The 19745-nt window shown below is 42.9% G+C and overlaps 3 protein-coding genes across 3 annotated transcripts; 2 read left to right on the forward strand and 1 right to left on the reverse strand.

Annotated features, from left to right (window-relative positions):
- The first annotated feature begins 730 nt into the window (after window positions 1-730).
- LOC143019398 (cuticle protein AM1199-like) lies at window positions 731-1377 on the forward strand. Its single transcript, XM_076175034.1, has 3 exons — window positions 731-739; window positions 852-1075; window positions 1182-1377. The coding sequence occupies exons 1-3, from the start codon at window positions 731-733 to the stop codon at window positions 1375-1377; spliced, it is 429 nt and encodes a 142-aa protein (XP_076031149.1).
- A 3055-nt stretch (window positions 1378-4432) lies between these two features.
- LOC143019400 (cuticle protein AM1199-like) lies at window positions 4433-5103 on the reverse strand. Its single transcript, XM_076175035.1, has 3 exons — window positions 5095-5103; window positions 4744-4967; window positions 4433-4622 (listed from the first exon to the last, which is right to left on the reverse strand). Exons 1-3 carry the CDS (start codon window positions 5101-5103, stop codon window positions 4433-4435), a joined length of 423 nt encoding a protein of 140 aa, XP_076031150.1.
- A 2518-nt stretch (window positions 5104-7621) lies between these two features.
- On the forward strand, window positions 7622-8271 carry LOC143019401 (cuticle protein AM1199-like). The gene is made up of 3 exons (XM_076175036.1): window positions 7622-7630; window positions 7750-7973; window positions 8082-8271. The coding sequence occupies exons 1-3, from the start codon at window positions 7622-7624 to the stop codon at window positions 8269-8271; spliced, it is 423 nt and encodes a 140-aa protein (XP_076031151.1).
- Window positions 8272-19745: the final 11474 nt, after the last annotated feature.

A 19745-nucleotide genomic window follows, 5' to 3' on the forward strand; every position in this document is an offset into this window, starting at 1 on the left:
GGAAGAGGAGGTTGCGCCGTGGGCGTCCTTTTTCTGGCGCTGCCAAGAGAAAAATGAATTTCTCTACACTGCAGACCCACCTTAGATGCGAAGCAGTTAAATGGAGGAAAGATAGATAGATACTTCTTTGATTCCCGATGTTTCAGTTCCCGTCCGGGAAAGTATGCCTGCTGCAGGCTGAACTGCTAATGTGTCACCTCGCTTCTTCGGCTTTGTCGAACTGACACTGGGCGCACCCCTTTCCCGACTCCTGGAAGAATTTACAAGCTTGAGCATTCCCAGCTCGAAGTTATGCAGAGCCGAGAAAAACATACAATTCTTTTGTTTCAGTACTACTTTCTAAGCTCATGGACATGGGTTTATTTTTGTAATTGGCGATCAAATAGTCCGTCTGGACTGGTAGGTGAGAATGTGTCCTACGCGTTACAATACGTTCGAACTCAACTGAGCTTCAGTGACCTTCTTAAGATATTCAAGACTAGAATCATTGCAATCCTTCTGGTTGTACTGACTGCTCCATGAGATAAGGACGCAGTTTATCTAGCATGGACATCGATAAGAAGTGTGGGTTGTAATGATGCAACTGCTAAAAAGAAAGAGGATAAAAAGATGCAGAGAGCGGGAGGAGTTTTTGTTGGGGGGACGGTTGAGGTCCTGCCCTCCCTAAACCCTATATAAAGGGAGGGGGATTCAATATGGGCACAATTTCCTTCACATCGCAGGAATCAACATGAAGTCGGTAAGTCACGAACATGCCACATCACCGCTGATTAAAGAATTTCTATAGAGGCCCCGTTTCGAGGTTTATAGCCTTTGAGAATGAGGCGTCATGCCCCTTCGTCCTCTTTTAGGTCGCCGCCCTCTGCGTCCTTCTGGCCCTGGCCAACGCCGCCCCCAGGCCCGACGATGACTCCGCCGAGGCACTCCCCTTCGTCGCCATCCTCAAGGACGTCAGAGTCCAACCCGACGCCCTGGGAGTTCACTCCTTGGACTTCGAGGCCGAGAACGGCATCGCCGTCAAGACCGTCGGCTCCCACGGCTCCGAGGGAGGCTCCGTCATGCAGGGTGCCTTCAAGTAAGTCTACTTCGTTTCCGCCGACGTGTGGTTTTGAATATTATGCATAGATACCAAATTTGTTTTCTGTTTGCATGAACTTATCTAATGTTGATGTTACTCGCAGTTACCGCTTGAACGACGGGACCTTCGTGCCCCTGACCTTCGTCGCCGACGAGTTCGGCTACCGTCCCGTGTCGGACCTCCTGCCCGTCGCCCCCCTGCCCCTCCACCCGGTGCCCCAGCACGCCCTCGACCAGATCGCCTTCGCCGAGCAGCAGAGACAACTCAGAGCTCAAGACTCAGATGAGAATGACTTTTAATTCGTCGAAGCGTTGCCGGAGACTGACAGCACTAATAGTCTTCTCTGTTCTTGTTGACCATTTTTGTAATGTATATTTATTACCATGTCCCAACAAAGTCTAAATACAGTACAATTCAGGGAGCGTATAGTGTTTATTTTTTGGAAGCACCACACCAATTATCATTATTATTTTTTTTTTCATTCTTGGACCTCGTACCACTTCTACTCCAAAGGTGGAAAGAAAAGAGACCCTTCTGATCCTCATCTGAGTATTGGTGGAGTCCAACTTATCTTCTTTATCCTTTACTTTCTCATTCATATGTTGGCAAAATAGTAGACCTTTTCCAACCTTGCGCCACTTCTCCTTCTTCTAATGAACACACAAATGGACTATTGATCTCGTCCTCCAACTGTTCCTTGCATACTTCAAATATCTAGTTTGAGATCTCTTTGTATCTCAAGGCTTTTCTCACATCCAGTGATTCCTAGTTTTAACAGTTTGTTGACTTCAATGTTTATATACTCTAGTCCAATATCATTGCTAATATCTGCTTCCTCTGTAAAAAATCTCCATCTTTTGTGAAAGCAGACTGGAAAATTTCATTCATTATTTCAGCTTCAGTTGATACTTTCTCAAAAACTTCAACATCCACTATTAGCCTGAAGATTTCTTCCCCGTCAATCTAAAGAATAATTTTGGTTAATCTTTGCACATATCAGTGATACCCTTTTCAAAATTCCTTTCTACCTCTCTTCGTTTGTTATCCTTTGCTAAATCTAACAGTCTATTTCTCCAGAAATATTCACAACCAATCCTTCTCATTCCTCCAAGTGAGCCCCTTTGCAACTGAAGTGTAGCACAAAAAAAAAACTAAACATTTTTAGGAGGAAAAATCTGTCTTACAATATTTCCTGATATTTATTTTCATTATTGTGGAAAGAACATACGTTACCATGATATCTCTCTCAGGTTCTAATTAAATATCAAGTGTCTTGATTTAGCTTCCCCCTTTTCAGATTCTCTTCTTCTACCGTTATATCGTTTCTAACAACATAATAGATTAATTAATCACCAAAACAGCAATTTTTTCCAATCTGGAGAAAATCAAACTATCTACGTTAGCATAAACTACTTTTCATTCCTTTGCGCTTCCGCCTACATTATCTCGCCCACCTCTGTTTATAAGCCATTTTCTGTCTCTGATTTAGAACCCTTCCCCCCACCTTTCTCTCTCTGAAAAAAGAAAAAATCCTCTTTTCGTTTATATCTTTGGCTTCATTTACAAGTTCCCCTGTTTTGACTCATTCATCACCTCTCTTCATCCAAAGGCTCTTCAATTTGGCATTATCTCATAACTTCCAAGACCTGGTGATTACCTTGTTTGCTCTGGTTCATGACTTAATTAAATTTCATTTTTACTGTAGACGAATATCCTTCATTTGGAGATCCAGCTTAAACACATTCTTGATCTGATCAATTGCATTCGAGTCATTTTCCACAATCGTGGAGGTCATTTTTCTAGCGTCCTGGAGCTCTTACTCCCGACGTTCCCTCCGGGAGATGATGTCATCTTTTTTCTAATTAGCATCAATTACACTTGGCTTTGTACATTACGTGTCTAACGTTAATTAATAACTTTCATCAAATCTTTCAATCTATCTTGACTTCATTTTTCTTCTGCTCCATGATCTATAAAGTTAACCGCGCACTTCTGTTGGTTAGAAACCAATCTTCTCAAACAGCCATAAATTCTCCGATTTTTTTTCTCATTTGACTTGGTATTGGTGTCGTTTTCATCTGTTTTACTGACAAGTTGATCCATCTCATATGTCAGAGTGCCATTTTTTTCTAATCTGGACAATTTCTTATTTCTGAGCAAAGTTGATGGGTCATGGCAAAGTTTGCTCTTGAAATTATAGAACTTATTTTAATAACTTCCCTACTATTAAACTTAGTTACATGATGTTTCATGACAATGAAATATACTATTCTAAAAATGTCTTCCAAGTGCCGCTGCGTCCGCCTAATAAATCTTTTAGAGTATAGAATAGGCTCCCAATTTTTTATCCCTCTGAACATGCCTTATGATAATTGTTCTATGTTCTAAGAATAATCTCTATTTAGACACTTTCCACTTAGCTTTATGGTGTTTCAAAATAATGAAATATACTGTTCTAAAAGTGACTTCATTGTGTTGTCGCGTCCGCTGCTGAATTGATCATGTGAACGTGTGTGTGTTTAGCTAATTGTAGTGTGTGTGTGTGTGTGTGTGTGTGTGTGTGTGTGTGTGTGTGTGTGTGTGTGTGTGTGTGTGTGTGTGTGTGTGTGTGTGTGTGTGTGTGCGTGTGTGTGTGTTTGTGTGTGTGTATGTGTGTGTGTGTGTGTGTGTGTATTCACTTGGTCTTTGGATCACGTGTTGGACTCGTGATCGACAGCTATTTCCCTCCTGGAAGAGAGCTCAGAGCTCGTAGGTCCGATCTATGGGTAATGCTATGACCTTGCACACACACACACCCCCAACTCCCCGCCCACGAGAGTTGGAGTAACACCCCTCAGCGCTGCGATAATGATATTATTTCAGCCCCGGGCGAGAGTCGAACCCGGACCTCCGTAGTGGCAGGCCAGAGCTCTAACCACAGCGCCATGTGTGTGTGTGTGTGTGTGTATGTGTGTATGTGTGGATGGTTGGGTGTGTAAGAGTGTATGCGTCCGTTCGTGCTTATGTGTATGCGTGCATACGTGTGTATATACAGAATCGTATATGGACTAAGACAACCAAATATCGTCCAGTTTCTTCTTGCCTTAACTAAGTGCATATTATACATCATCTATTTAAAACTCTAGATATTCTGGACTGGATGTATTTCATTAGTCATCGATGAACTTCATCTTCGGGATGGAGGCATTACAGAATTTACTGACAGATAGCTAATTCACACGGTTTCCATTGGAATGTTGTTCAATAAAAAAAATGTTAAGTGCTCACAGTGTATTTACAATTCATGGTGCTGCATGATAATAAATATATGACAAATGTAGTAAGGTCTAAATGGCGCCGCAACGCTGCAACGCCCTAAGAGTCGTTCTCGTCTGAGTCCTGGGCTCTCCTCTGCTGCTCGGCGAAGGCGATCTGGTCGAGGGCGTGCTGGGGCACCGGGTGGAGGGGCAGGGGGGCGATGGGCAGGAGGACCGACTCTGGGCGGTAGCCGAACTCGTCGGCGACGAAAGTCAGGGGCACGAAGGTACCATCGTCAAGGCGGTAACTGCAAAGAACATCAACGTTAGAGTAGGACGCGAGACTACAAAAAAAAAAAAAAAAAAACTAAATCAGTATGTACATACAGAACTTTAGACAACACTACGGCGAAGACGACGAAGACTTACTTGAAGGCGCCCTGCATGACGGAGCCTCCCTCGGAGCCGTGGGAGCCGACGGTCTTGACGGCGATGCCGTTCTCGGCCTCGAAGTCCAAGGAGTGAACTCCCAGGGCGTCGGGCTGGACTCTGACGTCCTTGAGGGTGGCGACGAAGGGGAGTGCTTCGGCGGAGTCGTCGTCAGGCCTGGGGGCGGCGTTGGCCAGGGCCAGAAGGACGCAGAGGGCAGCGATCTGAAACAGGACCAGGGGTCATATGACGCCTCCTAGCCTCAAATGGTGAACTCGAGGTACAGATTTCATAATACACCTTTCGTAATACGTAATGTGGCCCGCAAGCACATCATCAGCCATCACTTACCGATTTCATGTTGATGCTTTGGATGTGGAGGAACTTGTGTTTGTTGTCGGGTCCTTGTTCACTATATATACGGCCCAGCCAGGGTGTGGTCGTCCCTACTCGTCCCTCCAGCAAAAACGCCTCCTACCGACTACAACTTTTTATCCTTCCTTTCTTTGAAAAAGTAACACCTGTGCAGGTCATACACAGGATACGGGGACAGTTGCAGGAATAAAGATGTGTGTTATGTGGGAAAGATACACGCTTTGTGTGGGTATGATATATTACTAGTAGTAGTGGTACAAAAGGGACCGCGCGGTACCCCAGTGGATACCGTATCGAACTCATGAGGAGGTGGTCGTGAGTTCGATTCCGGGAACCAGCTGCGTGCTTCTTGCGTTGGTTCCCGACAGCCCTGGCCAGACGGGGAGGCGACTCAAACATGAGTCTTAAAAAAGAAAAAAGAAAAAAGAAAAAACAAACAAACAGCGGCTTGCCGCAGTTGACAGGGCTTACCCTACCAGTGGGTTTCTCACTTTCCACAATATGGGAAGTGGGATGTTCAGTTTTGATCTTTTGAGTGGTATAAAAACAGAAACCTGCATAAAGCAGACATTATCCTAAACATATTTAATCAACTTACGAATAATAATCAACGAAACAACATGACGAACTCAACGAACGATTACAATACATATACTGTTAATGAATAATGATAATACATAATGCCATATTACAAAGTATAATGAAGGGGTTCGCCCAGACACTATAGTCAGTTGTTGAGGTGTTCGAAGGACTACTTACAAACGAATAACAAACTATCACAGTGCAAATATTAGTAAACAAAAATACCAATACATATTGCACATACCAAAATACAGAATACCACTATACAAAAATGTGAAATACTTATCTATTACTGAGTGACGTTACACAGTATCATTAGCGGCTCGATTATTTCTTTCCTACAATGACCCAGATACCCTACATGAATGTAAAACCTTGTGGTCACTTAACCCAAATTATCGCGAAACTGCCAACCTCGCGATGCGTTCGCGAACATGTCCGAGGGTCCTTCAGGTTCAAGTGGACCTCAACCCGTTTAAGAAGAACATCACAACGGACCCGAGGCACATAGCATTCTTTTGTGATTCGAGACTAATCCTAACTCAGAATAGACTACTAATAACTTTTTTAGTTCTATTTCCCTCCGTTCTACTGCCCTCGTCCTTTACTGCCTTCACCACACCCGTTCGGCGCGATATTGACCCCAAGGGTTGAAGTGCTGTTGCTAAATACCAACTCATAGTTAAAACAACTTCGTGTTCTAAGTGGTAGGTGAATAGAATGTGTTCTTATTGGACACCTAAACTCTCATTGCAGTGACGCACTTTACCTATTGCGTTCAGGCAAACGTAGCAGAGGTGAATCTTTATTTTATGGCTACGATTACCTTCGTTCAAATGACAGAACGTCACCTCAGCCCTTTGAATTGAAGAGAGTAGGATTAAGAAACTCGACAAAATGAAGTGAAATTTTCTGGATATGAATCTATTCGTCATGAACTAAGGTGAAATAACGCACCTAATCGCAGATTTCTTTTCCTCACTTCGTCATGCATCCCGGACTTTCATGAGCATTTGACAGTCTAACCTGATATTGACGAAAGGAAACTGACTAGAATGGAGCCGTAGTTATCACTGCAATACCAAAATATTCCTCCGAAGTGAAAAACATCATCTGGCGTTAACCAGGACAAAACCCTTGAAGATGTTAGACTCATCATTAAAGGAAGTCAAGGGCCCATCGAGATGAGAGAACAATCAAGATGATTCCTTAGCCCTTTACTATTTAGATGAGATTCCTCCAATCTGAATGAAACAGTCCGTCGTTAGCCAGAACAAAGTCTTTTAGAAGCAAAGATCGTCCTTGTGGGCAGTGAAAGTTTACTCCTGTCGGCGGAATCATTCTCTCAATAGTCGGAGAGTCATTGAACTAATTATCACCAGATGGAGACCGCGATTACTCCTGTAAAGGTTATTATTCATCTGGAAATAATGTCCTAAACCATGCATATGTATATGTATATGTATATGTATATGTATATGTATAGGTATATGTATATGTATATGAATATGTATATGTATATGTATATGTATATGTATATGTATATGTATATGCATATGTATATGTATATGTATATGTATATGTGTATGTGTATGTATATGTATATGTATATGTATATGTATATGTATATGTATATGTATATGTATATGTATATGTATATATGTATGTATATGTATATGTATATGTATATGTGTTTGTGTATGTATATGTATATGTATATGCATATGTATATGTATATGTATATGGTAGTGCTTGTCCTGCTTCCATGAAAGGGTAAAAAGTTGCGGAGAAAGGTGGGCGGCATTTTGGTTGAAGGACGAGGGCAGAGGGAGGGGATGTCAAGACCACCCTGAACCATATATATATGAGGGGACGAGGACCCAACAACGAGCACAAGTTCTTCCACATCGAAAGCATCAACATGAAGTCGGTAAGTGGTGATAAATGGTGTCCTCGTAGGTCGACTTTCGACCAAGTCTTGGTAAACGTGGCACCTCAAGGTTCATCGTTTAAACAAAGATTAACGTCATGCCCCTTACCCTGTTGCAGGTTGCCGCCCTCTGCGTCCTTCTGGCCCTGGCCAACGCCGCCCCCAGGCCTGACGACGACTCTGCCGAAGCACTACCCTTCGTAGCCACCCTCAAGGACGTCAGAGTCCAGCCCGACGCCCTGGGAGTTCACTCCTTGGACTTCGAGGCCGAGAACGGCATCGCTGTCAAGACCGTCGGCTCCCACGGCTCCGAGGGAGGCTCCGTCATGCAGGGTGCCTTCAAGTAAGTCTTCGTCGTTTTCGCCGTTAATTGTTAAAAAAAATCTAAAGATGACTTCTGATTTTATTTTTCTGTTGACATGATCCTGTTTAATGTTGATGTTCTTTGCAGCTACCGCCTTGACGACGGTACCTTCGTGCCCCTGACCTTCGTCGCCGACGAGTTCGGCTACCGTCCCGTGTCGGACCTCCTGCCCGTCGCCCCCCTGCCCCTCCACCCGGTGCCCCAACACGCCCTCGACCAGATCGCCTTCGCCGAGCAGCAGAGGAGAGCCCAGGACTCAGACGAGAACGACTCTTAGTGACCCTTTTTGCCATGTATATTTATTACCATGTCCCATCGAACTCTAAATAAAGAACAACTGAGAAAATTCATACTGTTAATTTCCTGGAAAAACAATTTCAAAGATGTTAGAACAAAAGACCCTCATTTCCTCCCTGACAGAATCCAACCTCTTCTCCTTATTCTTTTTCCCCCGTCATATCATTTACACCCTGGAATTGGTTCCCTCCAGTAATAGGGACATTAGTTTCACTTCCGAAGAATCACAAATCTACTCTAAAGAAGAAACAATGACTACCAAAATTTTGTGGCATATACAATAGTGCGGGTGAGGCGTAAGTTAAGCAAATTTAATCGAAGGAAACAGGAGACGAATGCGGAATTTCAAAAACAACTCCCCGACAAGAAAACAAACAAAAGGAGATGGATTCTGAGGAGAAAGTCATGAACACATTGCGAATCTAACCTGTCAATATACAGATATCAGAAACCTTGGTCAAGTTTATGCACAGAAAAGAACATAGAACATAAGAATATAAGAATAAAGGAGACTGCAAGAGACCATAAGGCCTACACTAGGCAGCTCCGTATCCATCACCACCTGTCATCCCCATCCATAAAGTTGTCTAATCGTTTTTAAAATAACTGATAATTTCAGCGCTTACTACATGGTTACTAAGTTTATTCCATTCATCGACCACCCTATTAGTAAACCAGATCTTGCCTAAATTTGTCCAATCTATACCCATTACTGCGAGTCCTGCCCTGTTGCTTTATTATGATGACCTTGTTTGCTTCACCCTTGTTATAGCCTTTGATTCACTTAAACACTTCTATTGGATCACCCCGCACTCTGCGTCTTTCCAGAGAGTGTAAGTTTAGGTGCCTAAGCCTCTCTTCGTAAGGCAAATTTCCGAGTCCATGAAAAACGTGAAAATATGTTGCAGAACCTTGGCGTCCATTTGTTGCAAAGACAGCTGTCAGGTGATGACCCGCCTGCATGCAAAATTTTATTTTCATTTCTTATTTCAAGTACATTTTCCTGTTGAATGAGTTTACACGACACATGTTTCTCATTCGATACTTGGTGAGATCTTTGGTTTTATGAGGACGTGGTCTAGCTTTGAGAGCTCTTCTCGGGTACACCTTGGTGACATTCCTATCCACACCAAGCTCACAGCGCTGGGGTTGGGACAGCTGTACGGCAGCTGTACGCAAAGGGAAGAGGACTTTCATTCCCACATCCTATGACGTTTTGACGCACATACCCTCTGTGTTGCATTGGTGTAGGGTAGTTTCTGTGTGACTGGCTCATAACAAAAGAAGGAGGGGAGCAGTTACCGGATATCAGCTTTCCTTATGTGAAATGCCAGAAGAAATACAAATGAAGTAGATAGAGAACTTGATCCTGGTCTGGAGGCCGAATCTCAGCCCCTCGAGGCTGTCTCCAGATGAAAGTGAGGATGTTCAGATTTCAAAATCGGGGTCATGACGTTCGTTCTGCCTGACCACAACACGTCACTGATTCCAAAATTGCTTATCGTTGATTTATTCCACAGTGTTTGATCATTTGTTTCTTTGTTTGGAATTGTGTACAGTACATTGTTGGTATTTGTTTTTTCATTAGAGTAGATCTGTGACTGCCCCTAGGGAATGGCAACAAAGTCCCTTGGAATGATAGGAATCCAATACCAGAGTGCAAAGAAACTGGCGTCATGTATTCTCTCTCCCTCTTCCTCACCCATCTCTCTCCTGTCAATTTTGCATTTCTTCAACAGAACAAATTAGAGTGACACCATAGTAAAGTTGAAGGAGGATATATTGGGGCTCCTCAATGTTGAAGTGAAGATCAGGAGGATCTCCTTCCATCTTCGGAATAAAAGTATTACGTGTTCCAAGGACAGACAAATGAATTATTGAAATTGTGTTTCTAGAAAACAACCACTATAAGAGCCAGGAATTTATTTCTATTTAGAGTTCAATGGTATATGGCAATAAATATAAATAGTGAAAAGGGTCACTAAGGCACGAGAAGACTGCAGGGGCAATCGGTCTCTGGAGACACAGCGAGGCTCCAAAGACCTAAGAGTCGTTCTCGTCTGAGTCCTGGGCTCTCCTCTGCTGTTCGGCGAAGGCGATCTGGTCGAGGGCGTGTTGGGGTACCGGGTGGAGGGGCAGGGGGGCGACGGGCAGGAGGTCCGACACGGGACGGTAGCCGAACTCGTCGGCGACGAAGGTCAGGGGCACGAAGGTACCGTCGTCAAGGCGGTAACTACAAGTAAAAATGACTTAGAACAAGGTTGCTCGACCGGAAAAGTCAGGTCGTTATGCTTTCTCATAATTTTGGACTCTATAACGGCGACGACGGCGAAGACTTACTTGAAAGCACCCTGCATGACGGAGCCTCCCTCGGAGCCGTGGGAGCCGACAGTCTTGACAGCGATGCCGTTCTCGGCCTCGAAGTCCAAGGAGTGAACTCCCAGGGCGTCGGGCTGGACTCTGACGTCCTTGAGGGTGGCGACGAAGGGAAGTGCTTCGGCAGAGTCGTCGTCGGGCCTGGGGGCAGCGTTGGCCAGGGCCACGAGGACGCAGAGGGCGGCGACCTGAAACAGGACAAGGAATTATATAACACCTCTTCCATCTAAAAGAGTAAATCCCGAGGCAGCTCCTATAAACAATTTCTAATTTTTCAGAACGTGGGTTGTGACGGCCTCGGCAGCCACTTACCGACTTCATGTTGATGCTTTCAATGTGGAGGAACTTGTGCTCGTTGTTGGGTCCTGGTCTCTTATATACGGCTCAGGGGTGACGAGACCCCAACCGCCCTCCGACAAAAACGCCTCCTCCCATCCTCCGCAACTTTTTCTCCTCTTCTTGAAACAGCTGCACTGTACAGACAGCGCGTTGGAAATAGGAACATTATCACTTAGGTCGCCATTCCTTTTCTAAGAAATACATATGTGGACAAGAAGGCAAGTATTTCTTTTTATGATGATGATTAATTCAGCTAAAAGCGTCGCGGCCATTTCTATCTCGAGACTTTGCAAGAATGTTCGAATGTCAATTAGGCTGAGATTAACATTCATGAAGAGTTTGCATTCTCATCTGCATATCTAAACCCCAATGACGACGCTACGTGCTTTATTCTGGCTGACGCCAAACTATTTCATTTAGGTTAAACGACGTCCCCGTGACAAAGATATTAATTTTGGGTTTGCTAATACACAAGTCCAAGAGGCAGGATTTTTATTCCCTGCCCGCAAATAAAACAGATATTGAAGTGGGGAAGCTACGCATCTTTCTTTGCACTTTCACCAAGAAGATAAGGTGAAGCGAATACTCCGGCTGCAGCACTATCTTTCCCTGGATGAGAACTGAAACATTGAAAAATAAACTCGAATCCATATTTTGCTCTTTACCTCACCCTGGTTATTTCATTCCAGATATTTACGAATATATATATATATATATATATATATATATATATATATATATATATATATATACATATATATATGTATATATATATATATATATATATATATATATATATATATATATATATATATATATATACACATATATATCACTGGTGAGAAATGTAGTAACACATTTGTAAATCACAACTAGCACCACATTCGGGAAAAGGAAAGCTGAATACGCGAGTCTCTATATTTCGACTGCTAACTGCAAATCTCTTCTATAGTACTACTGAAGAGGATTGCGTACTCAGCTCTTTCCTTTTTCCGACTGTGATGCTAGCTGTGATATATACATACGTACATATATATATATATATATATATATATATATTTTTATATATATATGTATATATATATATATATATATGTATATATATAAACTAACTGTTGGTTAAGAAAGACCAATTGCGACGGGATATTATTAGAATGTTGAATCATTCTCGCTGTAGTTAGAGCGGCAATAAATAAATTGTATCATTCCTGTTGGAATAGTGGGTCAATGACCTGTTGAGACAGGCGCCTATGATGGATTCCTTGTACTTATGGATATTTACTTCCACCACTCATGCAGAACCCAGGGATACTTTCTTTGATGGAGATTGAAATTTCAGGTCGTTAGCCTGTTTAAGAAGTACGTTCAGGAAGGAAAGGGGGCCTTATATACTGATTTTATTTGTAATATCAAAGCTAGATTTCTCCACCAATTTCCTCCTTGCCTTCACAAAATTGCCATCACAGTAACAACAGCAGCTTTCAAGATTGTTAATCTCCTGGAGTACTAAGTCTTTCAAGGTGTTTATAAAAAAGAGCAAGGGGGACTGCATGGACTGACGCGATCGTTCTTCTTACTGAGGCATCCAATGCGAGGTCAAGGATGTCTCGGGCAGACGACAGACTGTAACGGTTGGTTGCACAAACGATGAAAAGAACTTGACTAAGTCTCACAGAGCAGTCGTTTATTTTATGCAAAATCACCCCCAGTAATACCCATGAATCTCCAAAGGTAATTAGAACTAAAGTTATCGTGGCAATTCTTCAAGTCACTTTTCAATATCCATGCATTACAGCCGTACAGCAAGACAGGTAACGAACGTCTTGAAGATTCAGATCTTAGTTCTCCTGCAGCGCCACACACTTGAGTATAGTGAGTCCATAGCACCGTGGGCCATGCCAATAACTCGAAGGACTTCCTGACAAGGCCCGACACTATTGTACTTTACACTGCTAGTGTATGTAAAGCTTTCCGAGATCCCAGTGCCCTCACCAGATACACGAACAAATTGAACTGTGTCATCCAGTTAGCCTTCAAACGCTTCGGCCTTCCTCTTGTGTTGGGACGAAGACGGACCCACCCTACCTCGCTCCTGAATTATCAGGAAAGAAACAGGGCGAGCTTATTTCACAATTTACAGCACTCTGTGTCTTAGAGTACATAACAGGCATCAGGTCAATGCCCCTCTCAGGATTCACACGGATCCGCAGGAAATTCCAGAATACTTTACGATGCACTGAGTCAAACGTCTGCTCGAGATAACATGCCGGTCTCATTTCCCTTTTCATACAGAGAATGAACAGATACTTCTTCCAGTCATATAGAATGGTAACAGACTGCTGAATGGCAGACAGCACCGTATGAAACCCACAAATTAAGGCCTTCTCTCCAATTCAATTTTCAGTAACTCCAAGGTGGCACTGCATATACCAGCCATATTTCCACCTTTCAATTTACAACCTACGGTACTCAGAGGAAACGGAGTTTCATCTACCAGTGGATTAGCAACCACCATCCTAATTGTATCATTCCTGTTGGAGAGCTGGGCGCTCGGAGAGCTCAGCCATATACACCTGGTCAAAGCACTCAGCCTAGAGAGTTCTAAACGTCTTACATTAATTTCCCATCAACTGTTAGGACAGAGTTTACCATGATCATGAAATTTGGAGTAGCGTCTTCATGGCTCAGTAAATAGGCACAAAGCTATTTGCATTGAAATGACCTTCGACACCCTCGGCGATTATCTTGAAATACATGTCCTTGGCCTTTCTCATGAAAGCTCTAGTCTATCGTTTCAGAGTTCTATATAGGTCGAGGTCCCCTGCCAATCTGGCAGCACAGATCATGTCAATATTCCCCAGTGTCACACGCGGGGCTACACCCCTCCTCGATCTTGGATGCTCTCTAGTGTACTCCTCGACAGCTTTAATTTTCACGTTTGAAAGTACCTCACTGCTCTTTATGGTCTTCAAGGACGACAAGTATTTTAAAGCGGTTGAAGACTACTATAGCATACGCTTGAGTCAATGTATCATCTCTGAGTTTCTCCAAATAAAGTCCTTGTGGATTACATCTCAGGATTCTCCTGAACTTGACACAATTTCTGAGTATTATGACCAGCGTCAATGATCAGTCCCCAAAAAACTCAGCACTTCGGCAAATCCTGCAGTTCTGTAGGATCCTTCAACAACTATTAACAAACATTTGATCGATATCCTTTGCTACTCCTTCAGCATTGGTAAACCAAGTCCATCGGTGTGGCTCTCTTCTCTGGAACCAACAACCAGCAATACTCAGTCTTCCGAAATTTGCAAGATTCATAATGAGAAGCCAATGCATACTTTATAGCCAACTCTGTCGTTGTCATTAACCGAATTGAATTTGTACAAAACAAATGTGCCCCGTGGTGGACACTGGTCCACCATAGAGTAAAGCTTGGCACAGAACATCTTTCTTCAAGTTCATAGGTGTCCTTCAACTTTACCTTCAGCACACGACCATCAACCAGAATATATTTTGTAAAGGTGTACTGTAATCAGCTAGACATGAGTACAGCTATCCCCTCGAGCTGAATACCATCGCTGAGTGCCCATCAGTAGTACAGTAAGTGTAACATTCACTACTGATTTCACTTCTGCTCAGTCTCCTTAGCTCAGAGAGAGACACTTTATCTAATATCCTAATAGAAAGAATATTCGATCTTCCTTGGAGAGGGAACGAATGTTTCAGGCGGCCATACGGAGACCCCGCCGGAAGTTACCCTCAGGCCCAGCTCGACGTGCTTGCTCATCGGAAATAGCAACAAAGTCAGTCTTAACGACGGAAACTCAATTACTTCCTCCTCCTCACCCTTCTCTCCTTCAGCTATTTTTTTTTCTTTTTCAATAGAACAAGGCATAGTGACACCGGAGTAAATAATAAGGAGGATATTTTGAGCGTTCTCAGTGTCGTAGTAAGTGTTACCTTTCCTCTCGTCTTTAGAATTAAAGTGTTACGAGATCCATGAACAGACAAATAAATGGTAGAAATTGTGTTTCTAGAAAACAGCCACCATAAGTTTCCGGAAATATTCTTTATTTAGAGTTCGATGGGACATGGCAATAAATACGTAAGGTCAAGAGGGTCACTAAAGCGCGGGAGGACTACAGGGACAGTCGGTCTCTAGTAACGCTGTGAGGTTGCGACGACTTAAGAGTCGTTCTCGTCTGAGTCTTGGGCTCTCCTCTGCTGCTCGGCGAAGGCGATCTGGTCGAGGGCGTGCTGGGGCACCGGGTGGAGGGGCAAGGGGGCGATGGGCAGGAGGACCGATTCTGGGCGATAGCCGAACTCGTCGGCGACGAAGGTCAGGGGCACGAAGGTACCGTCGGCTAGGCGGTAACTGCGAAGAACATCAACGTTAGAGTAGGGCGCGAGACTACAAAAAACTTAATCAGTGTATACGTACAGAATCTTAGACAACACCACGGCGAAGACGACGAAGACTTACTTGAAGGCGCCCTGCATGACGGAGCCTCCCTCGGAGCCGTGGGAGCCGACGGTCTTGACGGCGATGCCGTTCTCGGCCTCGAAGTCCAAGGAGTGAACTCCCAGGGCGTCGGGCTGGACTCTGACGTCCTTGAGGGTGGCGACGAAGGGAAGTGCTTCGGCGGAGTCGTCGTCAGGCCTGGGGGCGGCGTTGGCCAGGGCCAAGAAGACGCAGAGGGCGGCGACCTACATCAGGATAAGAAATGGTATGAGGTGTCTTCCACTCAAAAGAGGCAAATCTCGAGGCGGCTCTTACAAATAATTTCTAATTCTTCAGAAAGTGGCTTCCGACGGCTCGACCACAACTTACCGACTTCATGTTGATGCTTTCGATGTGGAAGAACTTGTGTCCGTAGCCAGGTCCCCCTCGTCAGTTATATACGGCTCAGGGAGGACGAGACCCCCATTCGCCCTCCAACAAAAAACCCTCCCCTCGTCCTCAGCAACTTTTTATCTTATCGTCGAATTAGAAGCCCTTGGCGGATTCCGCATGGAAAATGGGAACATTATTGTTGATATTAATATTCATTTTCTAATATACACATTTGTGGATATGAATCTAGATACATCTCTTGGTTATGGCATTTCAGTCAAGACTTATTCACTGGGGTCAATATCGCATCGAAGAGATGGATTCATAACGGTGGTAAAGAAGAAATCTAAGGACAGTAGAAAGGAGAGATTGCAGCAGTTAAGAGTGATTAACATTTTATTTTAGAGTGGGGACTAGCTTCTAATTATAAAAGAGAGCTGCGAAACTCTGGTCCGCAGGGATATCACATAAATATCTGGAACAGGGGATCTTAACCGGGGTATCCATACCCCTTGGAGCTATGGCAACCAAATGCTGGGGGGATGAGTCTCGATCTCTGAGTACTGATATTTATTCTGTGTACTGTATTAATTTATATTTGGGTAGAATGTAAGATTATCAACTAGCCCTATGATTCCATATTTCAAAACGAGCTGTGGCTGCTTAGATGTAGCTGTTTGTGTACTTGTCATTTCTTTGTTGATGTTGTTTTTTGTAAATGAATATGATAAAATTATCAATGCTTATGATCTTATTCAATTTTCTATTCCTAGCTATCCATATCTATATACAGTAAATTCAAGCTTTTGGGATATTTAGGAGTCATACTGGTAACTAATAGGAATGGTGATGATTATTTCGACAGTCACGTGAAGGAGGTATGGGACCAAATTGGACAATCCATTGGGTTCTGGAGTCATCAAAAGATTAAAAAACCGTCCTTTAGAATATTGACTACATAGCTTATTATACAATTACTCCATAAGGGTGAACAGAAAAAATTCTGAAGAGTGGTAAGGAGCAAATAAGTGAATGTGAGATATAATATATGCATGAGAAAAAGAAACTAGGATGGTTTGAACGAGCGAATGGTAGAGACCGGTCAGTGAGAGAACTCTAGTTGCTAAATCACTCTTCCGGAGAGTAAGGCAGAATAACTAAGACGAAGGGAATGTCCGAGTGAATAAAATGGAGTGATTAAGTAAATGTGAAAGAGGGAGGTGGGAGAGAATGCGTGTGATGAAACAAGAGAGTGAGTAATAGAGAAGTTGATGGATGAGAGAAATGAGCTGAGTGTGATGAAGTAAGTGAGAAAGTAAGGATAATGAGCAGGTGAGAGATAAAGAGAGTGGGAGATAGAGGAAGGGAATGAGGGAGAATGAGTTAGAGTGACAGTGAAGACGTATGTGGGAGTGAACGAGTAAGGGAGTGGATTAGAGTGAGGAAGTAACTCATAGTGTATGGATATCCAAAAGAGAGTGAGTGAGTGAGAGAGGGGATGATGACGACGTGAAGGAGTGAGAAAGAAAAGATGAGTGAAGAGAATGGAGTGAGTGAAAATTCGTTGTGAATTCAGCCATATGAAATAGAAACTGACTTTTTGGAAAGATGCGTTAGTTCATCGAGTCGACTGAACCATAATCAACTCAAGCAAACAGAACAAAGTCACATGAAAGTGTAGCTGACTCGACGTCACATTTGTTCTATGGCAAAGCTCCTAACCTTGGCGTTGAACTCTGCTGTCCTACTTTCATGTTTTTGTAATTCTTTTGTTGCCTTTTGTTTTTCTGCGCACACTGAAGATGTCTTAATAGACGAACACGTTTGGTCCCCTGACATTTTATCTCCACTGGTTTTCTGCAAGGTACAGTATCCATGGCCTTGGCATTTACCTAGACATGTTACCGGATAGCATATCCTCCACTGCGCATAATTACTCATTGCTTTGCAGGTTATCGGGGGAGTGCAGTTCCTCTAGTTCTTTGCTGTTTACCTTGGATCGGCTTTGACCTGGAGGAGGAGGAGGAGGAGGAGGAGGAGGAGACCATGCAGAAGCTGGCATCGGAACCAACCGGCACTCAGACCTGTCGGGAAGAAACCAATCGTTTAAATTTGCACATGACTGTGTGGGGTTCACCACGGTCTTGGTCCACATGTTGACTAGCTGCTGCCTTTAGGGGGGTAACAATAGGTTTTATAATTCCGCTTGATATGGTTGTATGAATAGGATAGTACAAACCATCTTTTTGTGCTAAGCTGGCAGTATGATTAGTCAGCTTATTTGAAGCCATACTTATATAGTGAGGCAAGCGAGCACAGTGTATTATCTTAATATATTTCAACTCTGCTTTTAATCTACTTATTCACCATTATCAAATAAAAATGCATCTTCATTGGCCGACAATGATACACACTGAAATTTATGTTGTTAAGCACGTGCGAATGTAAACGAAAGATAACATACACACATCTACATATGTCAGCAATTGCATACAATGTGAGTAATCAATTAGAGGAATCTTTGTATTAAAATGTACAGTATCCCGAGTATGTAAAAACTACCAGGGCAATGTCTAATACAGCTAACAGCTCCAAAGCTTGTACAGTTAGCATTTAGAGCATGTGCACTGGCTACATATAAAAATAGGAAGAGCTACGTGTTAAACGCAGGCGACTCCAGATGGCTTACGTCTTGATGACCCTTGATATAGGGCGCTGCACCCTCCACAAGGAAGCAAAAACCCGTTTTCTAATCAGATATTACTCCCCTTCATTATCCTTTCCTCTACTTCTTGTATATGTATATGTATATGTATATATATATATATATATATATATATATATATATATATATATGTATGTATATATATATATATTTACACACACACACACACACACACACACACACACACACACACACACACACACACACACACACACACACACACACACACACACACACACACACACACACACACACACACACACACACACACACATATGTATATATATATATATATATACATACATATATATATATATATATATATATATATATATATATATATATATATATATATATATCATGCACACACACACACACACACACACACACACACACACACACACACACACACACACACACACACACATATATATATATGTATATATATATATATATATGTATATATGTATGTATATGTATATATTTATATAGATACATATATACATAACATATATATAGCAAAAATAATCACAAAAACGCGTGACTAAATGGTCATGCAGAAACCACGGGGAAATAAAATTCCGATCTTTATTTCCTTGTGGTTTCTGCATGAAATCCCTTCGGCCTCCGTCAAAATATCATTCACACATAACCACTCCCTAACCCCCCATCCCCCACCCACTCCAGTCCATGCATCACAGTATCATCCATATACAACCATTCTTCACTCATCTCTATCTTCTGTCTTCTCCCTTCCTTCCTTAATAGATATCCCCCTCTTTCTCATTGTATAGTGTTGAAGGATTTTATAACAAAAGTATCACTCCAGTTTACCTCCCACTAAAGATTTTTCCGTATTTCCACCTTTACTACTACACCTCCTACCATTTTCTCAACTTTTGGTAATTCTAATCACAGGCGTCGGCGCCGCCGTCCAAGTTCCCTGCCCATTTTTCCCGAGCCACGACCACCAACCGCCCATAATCGCTCACTAAAAAGCGCATTTTGGGAATAGCCCTCTTTTATACGCTACTATCTTTTCATTTTCTTACAGACGTTCTTCCCCTCCCACAAAAACCGATCCCGCGCGAGCGGGTGGTCTTACCTAGCTAATCCATAATCCATAATCTTCTGAAGAGGACCACAGAGAGTGGTCGAAATATACAGTTAATTATAT

The sequence above is a fragment of the Oratosquilla oratoria genome, chromosome 37, assembly GCF_046742065.1.
Source record: "Oratosquilla oratoria isolate Oo_2021 chromosome 37, ASM4674206v1, whole genome shotgun sequence".
Lineage (NCBI taxonomy): Eukaryota > Metazoa > Arthropoda > Malacostraca > Stomatopoda > Squillidae > Oratosquilla > Oratosquilla oratoria.